This window comes from Hyperolius riggenbachi, chromosome 4 (assembly GCF_040937935.1).
Source record: "Hyperolius riggenbachi isolate aHypRig1 chromosome 4, aHypRig1.pri, whole genome shotgun sequence".
Classification (NCBI taxonomy): domain Eukaryota; kingdom Metazoa; phylum Chordata; class Amphibia; order Anura; family Hyperoliidae; genus Hyperolius; species Hyperolius riggenbachi.
In genome coordinates, this window is record NC_090649.1 from 429,637,960 (window position 1) to 429,656,162 (window position 18,203).

At 44.3% G+C, this 18,203-nt stretch overlaps 1 protein-coding gene across 2 annotated transcripts in view; it reads right to left on the reverse strand.

Annotated features, from left to right (window-relative positions):
• The window catches only part of LOC137504281 (serine palmitoyltransferase 3-like), a 119,370-nt gene that overhangs the window by 11,669 nt on the left and 89,498 nt on the right, over positions 1-18,203 (reverse strand). For both annotated transcript variants that reach the window (XM_068232479.1, XM_068232478.1), the window contains exons 5-8: positions 17,187-17,311; positions 14,120-14,213; positions 6,322-6,427; positions 174-393 (exon numbers count right to left, since the gene is read on the reverse strand). In XM_068232479.1, coding sequence (XP_068088580.1) covers positions 174-393; positions 6,322-6,427; positions 14,120-14,213; positions 17,187-17,311 — 545 coding nt within the window. The remainder of the gene's footprint in view (positions 1-173; positions 394-6,321; positions 6,428-14,119; positions 14,214-17,186; positions 17,312-18,203) is intronic.

An 18,203-nucleotide genomic window follows, 5' to 3' on the forward strand; every position in this document is an offset into this window, starting at 1 on the left:
CTCTACTAGTTCTGTTGTGATCTCTGCCTCATACTGGGCATGCCTTCCTCCAGCCAATGCAGAGAAAACGGTGCTGTACTGTGAGAAATAAATAATCTACTGCCATCTACTACCTTGTTGCTGTGCTATTTAGTCTGAAACTTTGGTACTAATTTCATAATGGATTAACTTACTTTTTTCCCAGCAATGTATCCTCCAATGGCACCAAAACTTTTAGTGAATGTCCCCATCATCACATCAATGTCTGTGGGATCCATCCCAAAGTACTCCACCACCCCTCGTCCTGTGGGACCCACTGCCCCAATACTGTGTGCCTCATCCAGGTAGAGGTAAGCCTTGTACTTTTTCTTCAGTGCCACGATATCTGGGAGGCGAGCAATAGACCCTTCCATGCTAGAGAGAAAAAGAGATAGTGTTATGGTTACCAGTACTTTTTCCAGCTTCTAGTACTCAGTCTGATTTACAGTCTGAAGGGTCTGATTTACAAAGACATCTCCAGAGATATCCAAACAACTCCAGTTAGGACATTATAAATGGTTCAGCAAGCCTAGTGTACATGAGGTCGGCCTTAATTTAAAAAAGTCAGATGCTTACCTTGGCAAAGAAAAGTGTCTGGGTAGTGCAGAGGCTTCCCTTGTCCTCCTTACCCCCACCATTGCCATGTGTGGACATATTCAACAAGAGCTTGTGAGATATGTTATTGTGGCTGTGCTCAATTTTATACATGAGCATGCCTGTACTGAGCCTGCAGAGGGCCCCGGGCTGCATCTGTGGTCTGAAGGAGGATTTGGGAAGCCTCTGGTGGAACCACATCCATCCATAGTACGTCACGGACACCGTGGGCTTGATTGACAACAGTGCTTCACGCAGGCGCAGTAAGGATGACTTCGAGGTTTTCCTCTGCACAGGGGGGACCCCAGGCTGGGGGCTGCGAATGGTGCTGTCAGTGTGGGACATTCAGCTGCAAGAGGCTGGAGGAAGCCCCAGGTAAGTAAATGGGCTGTCATTTACTTTACCTGATGACTCCTTTAAAGCGGTATTGTCACCATAAAAATCTAATTTCAACAGCAACTGGTCTGAGTGTATTAAGTGATAAAGATGCTAATCCTGCATTCAAAACTTGCAAAACTTTTGCTGCTGTTATGTTTTGTAGTTATCACATACTTTAGGAGCACTGGCCCTAGTGCCAAACAGTGCCAAAGAGTTGAATGCTGGGAGTTCTTTTTATCTATAATATATTCCTCCTTTTCCATTTATTTCCTTGCCTAGCTCCTTATCAGAAACACCCTATGATTACTTGTGTTTACAAGCAAGGCTGAGGTGACTCAGTGATTGGATGTGTAAATAAAAAAAAGACAGTGCAGTTGTTAGTATTCACCTAAGTGGGAGTGTATGAAGACTCTGTGAGGAGGGCAGCTAATGAATACCCAATGAGCAAGAGAAGGGAGGGGGGAAAACGAGAGTCAGGGAGGATATGATGTCAGCATTAGCTTGGCAAGATGGCCACTGCCTAGAGTAGAATTTTCTGCTTTTCCTTTATAAAATTCACAGGAATCATTACGTGGACAGTGCAATACATCTGTTATGTAAGTAGAAGTAGTATTTATCTACTTATATATGTGTTTTTTATTTCTAGGTTAGCATGGGTGTCGCTTGTTCTGTAAGTGAGTATCTATGTTTTTTTCTTGGGCTCTCTAAATAATCTGCTATTATGAGTTAAAAGATTGCACTCCGTGAAACTTGGAAGGGGTTTCTGGAAAGTTACTAAATTAGCAGCTGTGTGATTGATATCTCGGCCTTTGGTAAGTACTTCATCAGTGATAAACTGAGGCTGCCCCCTCTCCTCCCACTAGGCTATAGGTAATAGCAAGGTGATACAAATAATTCTCCAAATATACTGGTTTTGCTCTGCTCGGTGGTGATCATTCGACCATCATTGAACTCCATAGAGTTCAAATTCCTAAATGTCCTGTTCCACACTGCCTTGTTAAAGGGAAGGCATGAATGAGAGTTGCTTTTCACCACTCAACTCAAAAAGGATGTGTGACTGGCCTGCCTCTCAACCCCTGTCCTGTAGGTGGTCTATGGAGGGGAGTGGTTTGGCCATGGAGGGTAGGGTTTAAATGGAGCCTCTCTCCCAGTGATTCCACAAAATTGAAAGTATTTTGATGATTTAAAAAAAAAAACACCAAAGCATTACACTATTAATTTCAGCCTATAGGAAGTGGAGGGGAGGGGATAGACTTAATAAAAAGTTTTCCTGGCCAGGGGCTTTAAGAAAATAGGACTGTGGATGCTGCATACAGCTGCAATCACATGACCACTTATTTGCAAATCAAAACACTGTGAGATGTATATAGGTGGGTATGGACCAGACCAAACAAAATCTACTCAGATTCTTTTTATGAAAATATCTACAAAAAACTTTTATTGATTACTGTATCAAAACACAACCATTTAAAAATGTGGGCCTCCCAAACCTCCCACACCAAGCACCCACCCCACCTGACAAGCCCCTCCCCTGCAACCTACAATCTCCCTTACTCAAAATGGCCTCAACTTAACCTATGACCAAATTTGCAGTGATGCATATGCATCTGCCCCACTGCAAGCCCACAGTCACCGGTGTATCCGTCTGAGGTCAGACTCTCAATGTCCAATCAGCCTATGATCTTATCTGGTCCACACATTAATATTGGATCGTAGGACCGAATCCACGTGGAAAATATGAAAGTTCCAGTTGTAGACCAAACGGACAATTCAATGCAATAACATCAAGTATCATTGTGTTAGTTCATGTATTCCCAGTGTGAACACCATAGAAAGGAACATTGGGCTAGCAGATTGATAAGCCAGGATCGTTATGTCCAATGGGGAACAATAGGCAAGGGAGCCCAGCAAGAGTAGTAAGCCACAGCAGCATAAGCCTCTAATCAAAGGAACAGGGAGAGACGTCCAGGCGTACAACTTCCCTTCATAAGGTATAGTATATGCCACACACAGCTTCAGCCCAGTTCAATCAGGTTAGTGACGGCATTCAGCACAGTTCAATCAGGTGGATAGCAGCATAAGCAAAGCAGCAAGCAGGCCCCCAGCGCAGTTTAGCCAGTTATTGGCAGCATGAGGAAAAAACCAAGATTTTAAGCAACATGAAACGTTCTTACATGTGCTGTGGTTCTCCACTGGAGTCAGCCAGGAGTAACTCGCTAGGCAGCTTGGATGTTCTGTGACTGATCAGTCATTGTAGGTTGGTCTCCGGCTGAGGCTGACAGATGCTGAATGCTAGGTGAGGCTGCCGGGTGAGCTGGATGTCCAGGAGCAAGGGTAGTGGCCAGGCAGGTCCCAGGTGCGTGGTGCGGGGAGGCCGGGACGCAGCACATGCGTCCTCGACCGGTTTCGCCGGACTTCCGGCTTCCTCTGGAGGTATAACACTTCCTGTGTCGCCTCCTATTTATTCCCCCCAAGGTCCGGAATGGACGGAGAGGTCATGCCACGCCCGCCCCCACCAGCGGCCAATGCCGGGCGGGAGGGCGGAGCCGGCCGACGCCGCGGGCAGACGCAACTCATCCACCCGCAGCGTCAGCACAGCACCGCCCACCCGCCCGAACAACCGCCGGGCGGCGGGGCGGGGCAGGCAGACACCACGCGAAGGCCGCCAAGCAACCCACACGGCGCGTCCGCCAGGCCCCGCCCCCACGCCCAGACACGCCGCCGGAGGGGGCGGGCGAGGACGAACACAACACCAGCCTACGTCAGACCAGGAAGGGAAACCACTTAGAGGCAGCACCAGGTAAACAAACCCTGTATCCTCCCCAAATGCAATATATAGAACATTAGCTTTTAAAATTACAAACACCATAGAAACTAATCTCGATATATAGTGACAGTAAAGAACATCCTATCCATAATCATGCAAATGCCCAAGAACTTAACATAAATCCCGGCTCATATCAACATAAGCCGCGTATCTAAATATTCCTGGTATCTAGGCCAACATCAGCCCATAATATGGCAAATATCTATACAATGACCTCACAACTCCGTGTCTGGCGATGTGCGGTAAGAAAACCCCCCCACCCCCACCACCCACGAGATCAACAGAACATGTCACAGAAACCAGATCAGCCAAAGCTCCCACAGACCCATCAGAGTGGCAAAAACGAAGCATAACTAGTATGCTCGTTCAGACCGGGGGGGCCTAGTGGACTTATTTGCAAACCTTGCTGTCAATGTGGAAACTCAGAAGAAAAGAGGGTGCTGTTACTCAAGGGACATAAAAATGCCAGGCTCTAGGCAGGCAAGGCTTACTGGTAAACAGGCCCGGATTTACATCACAGAAGCCTAAAGGCACAGATGTCCTGGCACCTTAGTCTTTGCCCACTATGAACCTACAAACCCCCACTGATCTGCACCGCAAGTGTGCTGGCTGGCCCAGCTGTCACTTCTCCCTTACTTCCATGGCCCATCATAGGTAGCTATAGGTGCCCTTAGTGTTAGGTAGCCAGAAGTACCCTCAATATTATTATTATTTATTATTATTATTTAGTACTTATATAGCGCCGACATATTACGCAGCGCTGTACAGTGTATATATATATATATATCTTGTCACTACCTGTCCCTCAAAGGAGCTCACAATCTAATCCCTACCATTGCCATATGTCTATATTATGTAGTGTAAGTACTGTAGTCTAGGGCCAATTTTTAGAGGGAGCCAATTAACTTATCTGTATGTTTTTGGAATGTACCTACAGCTGCCCCTTAGCATTAGGTAGCTAGTGGAACCTCAGTATGAAGTAACTAGAGGTGTCCCTGACTGAAGCGAGATCTCGTCAGTGAAATGCCAAGAGACGGGTGAGTAACCCCTAATTGACAATCTCATTAGGACTCTGCATAGGGAAGGAGGGGAGTGAGCCGCCTTTCCATCATCAGGCGCTTGTAGGCACATGCCTACAGCGCTTTATGGTAAATCCAGCCCTGCTGGTAAATCTCCAGTCAAGAACAGACTATATTCTGCACATGTACAATTGTGTTTACCTTATATATGAGGTGAAGAAAGAAGTTAGTAGGATCACAGATAAAGCGAGGTGCACACACCTGAAGTTCATCAAATGCGTTTATTGTTCCATGAAGGCAAATGGAACTATGCATTACAGTTCTAGACTGGAGAAGCCCAGGCATGTGGGTACTGACGACAATGGCACTGAACAGCAAACAGATGATTAATTTGCAAAAAAAAAAAAAAAGATGTTTGATCCCAACGTTTGATTTTTTTGCACATTAAACAGCTGTTTGGTGCCATTGTCATCAGTACTGACCTGCCTAGGCTTCTCCATTCTAGGACTGTATTTCATGGTTCTGTTTGCCAAATGAATGGGATGACCAGCACTGAAGATTTTTAATGAGTAATTTATTCACTAATAACATAAATATCAGAGTCGGGACAAGGTCCTCCAGCACCCAAGGCTGAGACACCAAAGTGCTTCCCTCCATCCCTCCCACACCAGTCGTCACACACTGATTGCTATTAGACTAAGAGGCGCCCCAGGGCCCCCAACACCTTAATCTCTATTTATCTGGCTTGCAGTCACTGCCATGTATCCCCGTTTTTTATTTCTCTCTGCTTTAAACACAATAGGGGAATGATAGCTGAGTGAGTTGTGCGCCCCCTCTTACACTGCGCTCTGAGGCTGGAGCCTCTCTCGCCTCTGCCTCGGCCTTGGTAAACATACAGCCAGCATCCAGTATGTATAGCAGGATGTAAATATAGCTGTCAGTCAGGATTATAGCTCTTAGACACTCGCAGCACAGTAAGACACAATGGAAAGAAGCAACGTGTGGGTGCGTGTATGATGTCACACGTGACCACGCTACTCCGGCAACCACATGTGAAGCGTGTATGGAGGGACCCCGGAGCCAGTGGTGGACAAGCAGCGGCTATGGACATGTATTGTATAGTGCACTGGGCACCAGTGGGGCACATTGCACATTAGAGGGGACATCGTCGGGGGTTTGTCGCCGTTACCGCCACGCACCCGATCAAATAAGTCGGCCCTACATCTTGCACCATGTCTGACCGATTCAGGCGACCAATTTTGTCATGAAATTAGTCGCATCGACGACATGCACTTAGTGGCACCGATTTTCATCCAATTTGATTATAATAATCGAATCGGATGGTCGATTGGCCATCTCAAGTCTGTCTCTGCCTTATTGTTTCCTACTCAGAGCCAATCAGGAAGATTTGTCCCCCCCGCAAACCCGTCTGCTCCAATAAAATCAAATACGGACATCAGATTTTGTACATTTGGATTTTTTAACCTATAAATTCCTTCAACAACGATTAGGATTTTCTTCCATGCGCGATGGGTGCGAGGCTGACCTCTGATCACAGCTTCCCGTAATAACTTTTCCAGGGTCCGCATGTCTGAAAAAACAAAATGTGAGTTGACATTTAAATTTAAAACGTAAAATTGCGCTGCCAATTTAAATACAGCTCAAGCTGCGGGCGGAATTCAGTTCACCTAAATCTGCAAAGATGACTTTGTCTTCCGTCTGCGCGAGCTTATTAGCTCTTATGTCTGTATCACACAGGTAACTAAACAGAAGAAACGGTAGCGGCTGCACATCTTTTATCAGTGATTTGTATCAGGCTACGGAGTGGTCAGAGTGGCTGCCGTTGCATTAAAGGGACTCCGAGCAGTGCAGAAACTATGGAAAGATGCATATCATTTTAAAGCTCTCTTTCTCCTCTTTCCAATGATATATAAACTGCCACCCTATGCCTTTTAGTTTTCGCTATTTTCGCGATTGAAATTGCCGCGAACATGATTTCAATCGCGAAAATAGAGAAAACTAAAAGGCGTAGGGTGACGATTTAGGTGTCGCCAGAAAGAGGAGAAAGAGAGCTTTAAAATGATATGCATCTTTCCATAGTTACATTGTATTACACAGGGCGACTTTTTCTGCTGAATGGAGCTGCTGACACTGGGGAAAGTGTCGCCCTGTGTAATACAAGAAACTATGGAAAGATGCATATCATTTTAAAGCTCTCTTTCTGCTCTTTCTGGCGACACCTAAATCATCGCCCTTCGCCTTTTAGTTTTCTCTATTTTTATATATCATTGGAAAGAGGAGAAAGAGAGCTTTAGAATGATATGCATCTTTCCATAGTTTCTGCACTGCTTGGAGTCTCTTTAAATATCAGCTACTGAAAATTCTGAAGAGCGACACTTAGTAACGGAGTGGCTATGTTAATATAAAACAGCTAACAAACAGAACTGCACTCATCACCCAAGGGCACTAAAAAGGTTGAACTGAGCGAGCTGCTCAATGGGTATTGCTCAGTCAGGCAGTACCTATTCCCATTAACCCTTTCCACAAATAAATTTATGCAATTGCTTTTAAAGTGTTGCTAGTATTATTTAAAAATGGTATTCATTAAAAATGGGTAAAATGATTTAAAATAAACACATGATGCAATTTAATATTACATACTTACCTTGCCTTCAGTTCCTCTCAGAATTGCTAGAAACAGAGGTGCCAGCAGAGTAAAAATTGATCATAGGTAAAAACAGATAAAAGTTGGGGGGCAAGGATGGACTTACCTCCCCAAAACCAAACACAACCACTATGTATGCTTTAAACAAGATTTAATTTGTACTCCAGAACAAATGCAACGCATTTCGCGAGTCTCTAGCTCGCTTCCTCAGGCAATAATACAGATAGGAGTAACTCAGAAGTTGTGTAGCCAAGTACAGCACCTCAGTCATATTTATTTCCTTTTAAAGGATACCAGAGTCAAAGTCAATAGGAGAAACAGGGGGAACAGGCATGTATGGGCAGCCGTCCTGGTGTCCACCACTCCCCCATTCTTCATTCTGCCCCTCCGATGCTTGTAAATGTCCTCCGTCACCCTCTTCTGGATCACCGAAGTCAGGTATCACCGTGCCTGCGCTGGCCCGGCTACACGCATACACATGATATCACGATTATGTCATGTAGGACGCGCTATATAGGCCATAGTCACATGCTGTAGGATGCATGCAGCCGGGGCAACGCAGGAGCAGTGATGGCCAACTCTGGCGGAAGAGGGTGCCAGCGGGCATTTACAAGCATCTAGTATTCTTTAAAAAAAATCCAATTGTCTGGCATTCCTGTTGATCTTTTGGCTGCAGTAGTGTCTGAGTACTTGGCTACATAACTTCTGAGTTACTCCTATCTGTATTATTGCCTGAGGAAGTGGGCTAGAGACCCGGGAAACGCATTGCATTTGTTCTGGAGTACAAATTAAATCTTGTTTAAACCATACATAGTGGTTGTGTTTGGTTTTGGGGAGGTAAGTCCATCCTTCCCCCCAAACTTTTATCTGTTTTTACCTATGATCAGTTTTTACTCCTCTGTTTCCATTGCAATTACTGTTATCCACTGGCTGGATGGGTGAACACCCCTTCTTTCCTTCTACAGAGAGTGACTTTTTAGCCTGAGTGGGGACAGGCCTAATATCTCCATAAGTGCTTTAAGTGGTTGCCTGAACCCAGCAACCCATACTTGTGAGTATATTTCTATTTGCTGCTACCTTGGCATTCCTTTATCACCAATAATACACTATTGAGGGCTCTCGATTGTATTTCTCCTTTCTTGTACATATAGTTCCTCCCAGAAGCTCTGAAAAGGGTTTGGGTGGATAGAAGAAAGGACAGGAGGAAAAACCGAGAGCCCAATCTGGTGTAGTATCGTAAGTAGAGATTAGAAATCTAAAGAGTACTGCTGTTATACTCACAAAAAAGGGTTGCAGTAACAGCAACCACTAAGATCGCGCGTGGGGAAATACCGTCCCCACTCGGCCTTATCGGTTGGTGGTCGCAGCTCCTTCCAAAAAGTCCACTAAAAAGTGGTAACCCCAGTTAAGGGTGAAGAACATCTGTAGAAGTGTTGAGGAGGCGCCCGATGTTTTTGAACAGTATTAGGCAGTATTAGGCACTTAACTGACAACGCGTTTTGCTGTGAAAACCGCTTCTTCAGGTCGAATACTGTGCCTGATGAGAGTATGCAGCTATCCTGGGCGCCCACAGCAAAACGCGTTGTCAGTTAAGTGCCTAATATAGTCTTCTCCTTTTTATATTAAGTTTCGGATGGACTGCTTTTTCAAGGTAGGAGCTTCCATTTTCTACCTTTAAGAATATCGCTTTTTACCGTTTGTAAAATACTAAAACTGTGCAAACACATTGGGCGCCTCCTCAACCCTTCTACAGACTCTCAGAAGCTCACCATTTTCTTCTTACAACGATTCCTTCCAGTTCTGACTGAAATATATCAGTTGCTGTCAGTTATAACTGAAAGGACAACTGATGAACAAGGTAATGTCTATGTTTCCCTATGGCTTAAGTGGGTGCAGGGCCAGGCCAAGGCAGAGGTGAGAGAGGCTCCAGCCTCAGGGGGCAGTGTAGGAGGGGCACACAACTCACTCAGCTATGATTCCCCTATTGTGTTTGAAGCAGAGAGAAATAAGAAAAGGGGATTCATGGCAGTGACTGCAAGCCAAATAACTAGAGATTATGGTGCTAGAGGGGTTGGGGACCCCGGAGCACCTTTTAGTCTAATTGCATTCAGTTTATGGCGGCTGGGATGGGAGGGATGGGGGGGTGCACTTTGGTGTCTTAGCCTTGGATGCTGGAGAACCTTGTCCTCGCTCTGAGTGGGCGACATTACAGTTTAACAGTGGGCTGTCCAGGGAGCTGTTACTGGTTGATGGCCGTTTTCAGAATGGAGGATGGAGAATTTTATTGACCACAGTGGACAAAAAGGACACAGGAGAGGAGAATGAGATTGATGAGTGGACGTCACAGGAGGTAAGTATGACGTGTGCATGGTTATTTTGACTTTAATTTTCAGTTTAGGTTTCTTTAAATCCTGTTTACTCTTTTAATTGTTTGCTTCCCTTCCTCTCATCCTATCTAAAGGCCGTACACATGCTAGATTAAAGTCAGTTGAGGCAGCTGATAATGACCATTTCTGCCGATAATCCACAGCAGCCCTTGACTGTCGCCCGGTCATCGATCCTCCCTCTTCCCAAAACCTCCCCTTATAACCTCTAGGCTCTGCCAATGGTATAACTACAATTCATGGGGCTCCCCAGCAAGACTTTGATTGGGCCCCCCAATGTTCACACCCCTTCCCATGCCTTCCCTTGGTTCCCTTCATGGCCTTGGGGCCCATCTCACAAGGGGCATAAAACAAGTGTGGCCATTGTGATCTTCACACCCATAACAAGTGTAGCCACAAAAACACCTGATCTAAAATATAGTTCCTTGTATCAGAAGAAGGGAAGGTTAGTAGTTGAAACCCCAAAACAGCTCTGGGCCCCCCTGCGATCAGGGGATGCTCCCCTCTAGTTACGCCCCTGGCTCAGTGATTTTCTTACACTAGGGCCTCTGTCCAGGTCCCCATTAGTTTCTGGAGGCAGGCCACTGCATCATCACAGCCGCTCACCCTCCTGCTAGGCCGGCACTTCCTTGTTTCAAAAGCTTTAACTGTGATGAGTAAGAATGCCAGCGTTTCGAGACCATACAGGGTCTCTTTATCAAGGCGATGTGTTCTTGACCAAACCTGGCAGGCTGCCAACACAAATCTTAAAAATGGAGAAGGCACAGGGTGCATTCATCTCCATTTACCTGCTCAACAGCTCTGTAACTGGCCCCGGTGGCAGCAGCCAAAAAATGTAGTGTGCAGAAACTGGTGATCAGTGTTTTTTCACGCCATCACTGTACGTGCGTATGTGCCGTGTATAAAAAGTGCACAATGATTTTTATTTCACTGGAACATGTGCCCCACCCACTACAATGAGCAGCTGAAGGGTCCTTTTCCACTATGAGCAAATCGTGACCCGATCCTGATCGCTAGCGGATTGCTAAACGCTAGTAAAAACGAATGGAAACTGCGGCAACCATTTCTATTCGTATGATCCATTTGTGATGTAATTTTTCCCCAAATGCAATTGTCAACCTGTTGAACTTTTGTTGCTATTGAGCTCCTATACTTTGTATAGAAGCACAGGAAAATAACATAGTAATCACACCGCGATTTTCCTGACCACTCAAAACATTTCCTGCAGTTTTTTTCCCTCTTTCCCACGCTGCCCTCCAGTCTTCCGCCACTGCCCGGGACCCTTCAGCTGCTCAGGGCCACACCCCTTCACCTTTGGTATGGGCGTGGCCTTGCAGAGGCCACATAAGCACAGCTCCAGCTTACTGGGCAGGCGTGGCCATACTTGCACAGGCGCAGTATGGCCGCATTTGTGCTTGAAGAAGAGCGGGGCCCTGATCCGATTACCAACAAGCTTTTGTCATTAATCTTTGGAGCGTCTGCGAGTGGCAACGGGGAACCAGAGAATGTTGTGAGAAGCCTCTATATAGGATCCAAAGGCATCTTAGGTAAGTACTGTCTGGGATATTGTATCTGCGCTATAGCTCAGGTACACTTTAAGGACCAGAGCCTTTCTTTCTATTTTAACGCTGTGATCAGTCTGATTGGCTCACAGTGATCATAAGGTAAGAAACTAATTCTGGGGCATGCAGAGCTGAGTGTAGTGGTGATGGAGCAGCGATAGAGGTGGGAGCGTGAGATAACAGTCTCCAAACAAGGCATAGATTTCTATTAGGAACTGGTTAAAGAGGAGCTGTCAGCCATACTATCTCAGGAAAAAAACCACACATATATAAGTAGATAAATACTTGCTCTACTTACATAACATATGTATTGCACTGTCCACGTTTTGATTTTAGTGATTTTTCTACAGTAAAAAAAAAAAAGAGAAAATTCTTTTTAGCATTTCTCATTTTAATTGTGGCTATTTTGAAGCCAATTCTGTTGTCATTTCCTTGCTTAGTCTCCTCTGCTTGATTTGCCCGCCCTTCACTATAGAACGTGCATTATCTAGGCATGAAAAATATTGGCCAATCAGAGAAGAACATGTGTGGGAGGGGAAAACAGGAGGTAAAGAGGCTTCAGCCAATCAGGCTGCATTAGTTAAGTATGAGGGAAATAGAGAAGCAAAAAAGGACAACCCAGCATACCCTGCAACTTCCTTTTTGTGCACCACATTTTGTGTAGTCAGATAAGGGAATGTTAATTTAGCAACAAGAAAAGTAATAGAGATTTTAACTTTTAGATTGCCTGTTTAGCATCTTTATTGCTTGTTTATCAGAGACAAATAAAGAATTGATTTCTGATTTTATGCCTGATAGTTACTCTTTAAAGGAAACTACATCCTGCTGGGAAATAAGCAGTCCGGCCGTACACAATGCTAGAATGAATGCCAACTTTATTTCAGTTTCCTTACATTTATACATTTCTCCTTAAAAAACACAGCTATTCCATTTTGTTCCTATCAGAGGAAGGGGGAAGCTCCTTTTGCCAGTCACTGCGCTAGTCCAGGCATTAAAAATGGGTTAAGTGACCTCTTGCTTTCTGCATCTAGGTACTTATGCAGGAAGACTGGAATTTACAGTCACTGAAATAAAGAGAATACAGATCTCAACAACTACAGCAACAACAACAAAAACAACGAAACATCTGTAAAGCTCTTTTCTCCTGTAGGGCCCAAAGCGTATAAGCTTGTCTCAGTACAGTATATAGCGATGTGTACAGGGGAAAAAGATATGTGATCATAAATGCCAGACTAAAGAGGTGGCTTTCCGTTTTGATTTAAATGTGTCCAGGGTTGGAGCTGTATTGATTAAGTTTGGCAAGGCATTCCACAGGGTAGGGGCAGCATGACAGAAAGCTCTGTTTCCAAAGGTTTTTAGTTGGACTCTGGGCATGGTCAAATTATTGGATCATTTTTATCTGAGCTTATGGGAGGTGTGACGCAGGTATTCAGGGCCTAGATTGTGTAGGGATGTGAACGTTAGCATGCCAATTTAGAAAAGGATTCTCCATTTTATGGGTAGCCACTGCCAGTGTGGTGACCAAAAGATTGGTGTGATTGGTGTCTAAGTGCAATTTGAACTTATAATCAGTTTTAAAAATGTATACAGGGTTGGCAATTTATATGGATACACCTTAATAAAATGGGAATGGTTGGTGATATTAACTTCCTGTTTGTTGCACATTAGTATATGTGAGGGAGGAAACTTTTCAAGATGGGTGGTGACCATGGCTGCCATTTTGAAGTCGGACATTTTGAATCCAACTTTTGTTTTTTCAATAGGAAGAGGGTCATGTGACACATCAAACTTATTGGGAATTTCACAAGAAATCATCTAGGAATGCTCGGACCTGACACCTATAATGTGGTGGTGCACCATATTATGGGTGTCAGGTCCGAGCATTCCTAAATGAACAGTTTCCTGGAAAGTGGATTGGTCGTCGTGGGCCAGTTGAATGGCCCCCAAGGTTTCCCGATCTGACCCCCTTAGACTTTTATCTTTAGGGTCATCTGAAGGCAATTGTCTATGCTGTGAAGATACGAGATGTGCAGCACCTAAAACTACGGATACTGGAAGCCTGTGCTAGCATTTCTCCTGCGATGTTGCTATCAGTGTGTGAAGAGTGGGAGAAGAGATCGGACATAGCCCCCCGCAGATGTGCCTGCAAACTGCTGCTGAAATTATGTCCGACATAGCAGGACTTACGAGTGCAACTGGAAATTCGCGATGTCCTGCTATGTGGGACATACAAGTGGAAAGGGTTAAAACCAAGCACACCATTGTTTTTCTTGTGAAATTCCCAATAAGTTTAATGTGTCACCTGACCCTCTTCCTATTGAAAAAACAAAAGTTGTATTCAAAATGGCCGACTTCAAAATGTCCACCATGGTCACCACCCATCTTGAAAAGTCCCCCCCCCCCCCTCACATATACTAATGTGCCACAAACAGGAAGTTAATATCACCAACCATTCCCGTTTTATTAAAGTTTATCCATATAAATGGCCCACCCTGTAGTTTGCTGCATGAGTGAAATGGTGATTCTTACCAGCATTCATTTACAAAAACACTTGTGCTGTACTGAGATATACCTACATTTATTTTTTTATAACAGTTGAGTGTCCGATTAAGCCCTGGATTGTAGCATCACCTAATTGGAGGGTCAGGACTTTAGTTATAAAAGATACTTACTGTTGTGCTGGAAAATTCTAATCGTCGCTCCTGATAGCCTGGCTCCAAGGATCACAGATGTGTGGTTTAATTCATCACTTAAAATGAGACAGCCCTGCAAAAATGAATTAAATACATTTGGCTTTATTAAACTGATGTAATAAAATCCTCTGTCAATTTACTTATGAACTGTACCTATGATAAAATGAAAAACGTATCATGGCTGGCACCAGAAACAGATTATCCACAAGGCAACCTAGGCAAATGTCTGGGGCTTAGTAGGTGTTCGGAGGCCCGGCTACTACCTCCTGTAATACCCTGGTTCTACCATTTTCCTTATCGTGGTTTGAAGCAGTTTGACCAATGCCCACTGTAACCAGTGCTATTGCAGTTACTGCAGCTTGTCTTCCCCCTTCCCCACTCCCTGACTAGACTGAAATTAGTTAGTACCATGTTACCCCATGAGTGTCTGTGTTACACTTAGATAACCACTAGAGGGAAGCACCTGTAAATCTATCTATGTGTAATGTGTAGGCACAGAAATTGACCATAAGGGCTCATTCATATAAGGGGCATTTTTGGCCTTTTTTCAAGCGCAGGCGATTTTTAAAATCGCCCACAAACGCTTGTGCAATGAATCTCTACAAGAAGGTTCATATCAGCGCGGTTCTTGCTCTGTCCATTCAGCAAAGCGGTGCCTGGACCATTGGGGCATTTTTGCTATAATGGAAGGTATAGGAAGAGCGCTAAACTCTAACAAAACCGCTTTATGCGGCGATTGCGTTCACGTTTTTTTTAGAATAAATACATTGTTGTATTTCCTGGTCAAAGAGTTCATTTCCTGACTTGCTTCAGGGAGTGAATCTCAAAACCGCTCTGGCAAAGCACTTAGAAAAGCAAGTTTTAAAAAAACGCAGCATGCAGTGGAGCGCCGGGAGGGGAAAAAAACAGCATGCAAAACGCTTTCGTTTTTAGGTGTGAATGAGGCCTAAATAATGCTTATTGATGCCTGCTTTAATGTTATTATATGTGTTACTGCATACAGTTTGCCTTCATCATATATAAATCTGAATGAATGGAAAAATGTTGGGTGCAGTTTAACCAGCCTAGAACAAATGGTTGAAAGCTTTCAATTAATTAAGGCAGTTTACAAGACAATGCAGCAATATTGCAGGAAATACATCCTCTGCATTTACCTGTAACAATTGCTTCTATTGTGCCTTAGTTCTTTTGTAGTATTTTAAAAATGCTGAACACCGCTGAGAATCAGATCAGGAAACGCCAACACCATAAATCACTGTATACACACAGCAGACTTGCTAATTGCAATCAGCTTTGGGAAAATTTAAAATATACTTCAATAAATCTAGACTCCACGTGGATTCTATTGTACTCTATTTACAGCATTTAAAGAGGAACTCCAGTGAAAATAATGTAATAAAAAAGTGCTTCATTTTTACAAAAATTATCTATAAATGATTTAGTCAGTGTTTGCCCATTGTAAAATCTTTTAAATCCCTGATTTACATTCTGACATTTATTACATGGTGACATTTTTACTGCTGGCAAGTGATGTAGCTGCTGCATGCTTTTTTGGCAGTTGGAAACCGCTGTAAACAGCTATTTCCCACAATGCAGCAAGGTTCACAGACAGGAAACTGCCAGGAGTACCATGGTCCTCAGAGTTTCTTGTGGGAGGGGTTTCACCCAATATCAGTCATACAGTGCCCCCTGATGGTCTCTTTGTGAAAAGGAATAGATTTCTCATGTAAAAGGGGGTATCAGCTACTGATTTGGATAAAGTTCAATTCTTGGTCGGAGTTTCTCTTTAAAGGAAACCTGAGATTTTGTTAATGTGCGTATTTATACTTACCTGGAGGTGTGTGGCTCTCTCGCCATCCTCTACGGCTGCTCCATTGTCTTGTAATTTCCCCTGGCCTCCCATGCTCTTCTCTGCATGGGAGGTACAACTGTGCATTTTCCCCTGCAGCTGTGAGCGTACTGCGCTTGCACAGAACGCCCCCCAGACATGGGTGCGCAGCAGGGGCATGGGCAGCTGGCCCACACATGCGCAGAAGCTTACCGGGGGAAAAGACAATTAAGCAGCCGGAGAGGATAGGGAGGGAGCCACACACCTCATGGGCTGGAGGAAGCCCCAGGTAAGTATAAATACACACATTAACGAAATCTCAGGACATCTCAGCTACACTTTGGGGAGAAAGGAGGTACACTAATACTATAATTAATACAACTGTGAGCATCAAGAGTTCTGCCTTTAGCAAAATGCTGATTTTCCGTGGCATAGCTAAGGAGCTATTGGGAATTTTAAAACTCAGAACTTCCTCTCTAAAAGATACCAAATAGCACAATAACCTTTAAAGAAAAACATTCTTTAATCTGCACAGTGTCTACTTCTTGCCTGCAGTGTGTCTACTTCCTGCCTGCAGTGTGTCTACTGCTTGCCTGCAGTGTGTCTACTTCTTGCCTGCAGTGTGTCTACTTCTTGCCTGCAGTGTGTCTACTTCTTGCCTGCAGTGTGTCTACTTCTTGCTTTCATGGAAGTAGACATATTTTTAACATCCTGTGTTTACCAATTAGTTATTTGCCTTTACAGTCAGCGGATTCAGCTGAGGGATCACATTACAACATGTGCTTAGTCACAGATTAGGGGGCATTAGACAGGCTAAATGCTCTAAATACATACAGGGTGCGTTCCACTATGTTTCCTTCTGTCCTGGGCAAGAATTCAGGTCCACTTTAAATGGCACTCTATACATAACAATTGATATGGAGCACCAAAATCTGCCAATGACAGTTAGAGTGAAAGGCAGACATAAGCAGGGACAGGGAAGCTATGTAACCACTATGTAAGGCATGTATAGGGCTGATCTTTACCAGCGTAGCACCAATGAAGAACTACAGTGGTTGAAGTTAAGCCCTCTGGTTGAGGCCCTCTGGTCTAGGTGGTCAAATGCTGTTGCACCCTCTGTAACCCCTATTGCAATGCTACTGCTGATTATGACTTAGGGCAGACAAAGCCTGGACTATATATTCCTCCATAGAAGACTGACAATCATGAGACCATTACCTTGCCCACCAGCGCTGGGATATTCGTAGAGTTTGTGGCGAAGCCCATGCTGAAAACCATTGCTGCCTCTACACCAACGAACTCTGCCACCAGGTCCTCCAGCTCTTTGTGTTTATCCAAATGCCCTGGAAGAGAAGCATGGAATTACTATAAAAGAGTTTATAAATATTGAGACTCCCTACCAGGATAGGCAAGTATTGGTGATGGGGTATTGAGTTAGGAGCCTAGGAAGGTAAAGGCACCACAAGGAAGGTCAAGTAAATATTTTGGATAGTGTTTAGGGACAGGTTGATGTTCATTACAGGTTATTAGTCAAGCTTAGAAAGATGTATTAAGGTAAGTTAGTATTAGCATTATTACAAACATATGTTAGTTTTCAGACTCGCTACGCTAGGAGGCTAAACATTAAAGAGACTCTGAAGTCTCTTTTTTTCCCTGATTTTCTCATATAAACCTGTTAAGAGTTAATGTCTAAGTGAAATCGCTGCATCCCCGTGGCAGATGAGTGATTTATTACTGAGGATTAGCCCTGCAAAGCTCCAGGGCTCACAGGGCTTTACTTCCTTGAAGAGGCAGAGCTTTACGCTGTAGCTCTGCCTCCTCCGCAGTCAATCTCTGCTGATCGCCACCTCTCCCCGCCCCTCTCAGTCTTCTTTCACTGAGAGGGGCGGGGAGAAGGCGGAGATCCATGGAGATTGATTGCGATGAGGCAGAGCTACAGCTCAAAGCTCTGCCTCTCCAGGGCAACAAGATCTGCGACCTGCAAAGTCGTAGAACTTTGCAGGTCTATTTCTCTGTAATAAATCACTCATCTGCCACGGGAATGCAACAATTTAACTGGGGCATTTATGCTTCAGAGGATTATATGACAAAAAAGAGACTTCAGAGTCTCTTTAAGGTTAGGCTTTGGGCAAAGGCTGGATTTTTGGGGGTTTTGTTAAAGCAAGACTAAATATTAGCACAAGATTCAGGTTAAAGGAAACCTGAAGTGAGAGGTATATGGAGGATACCATATTT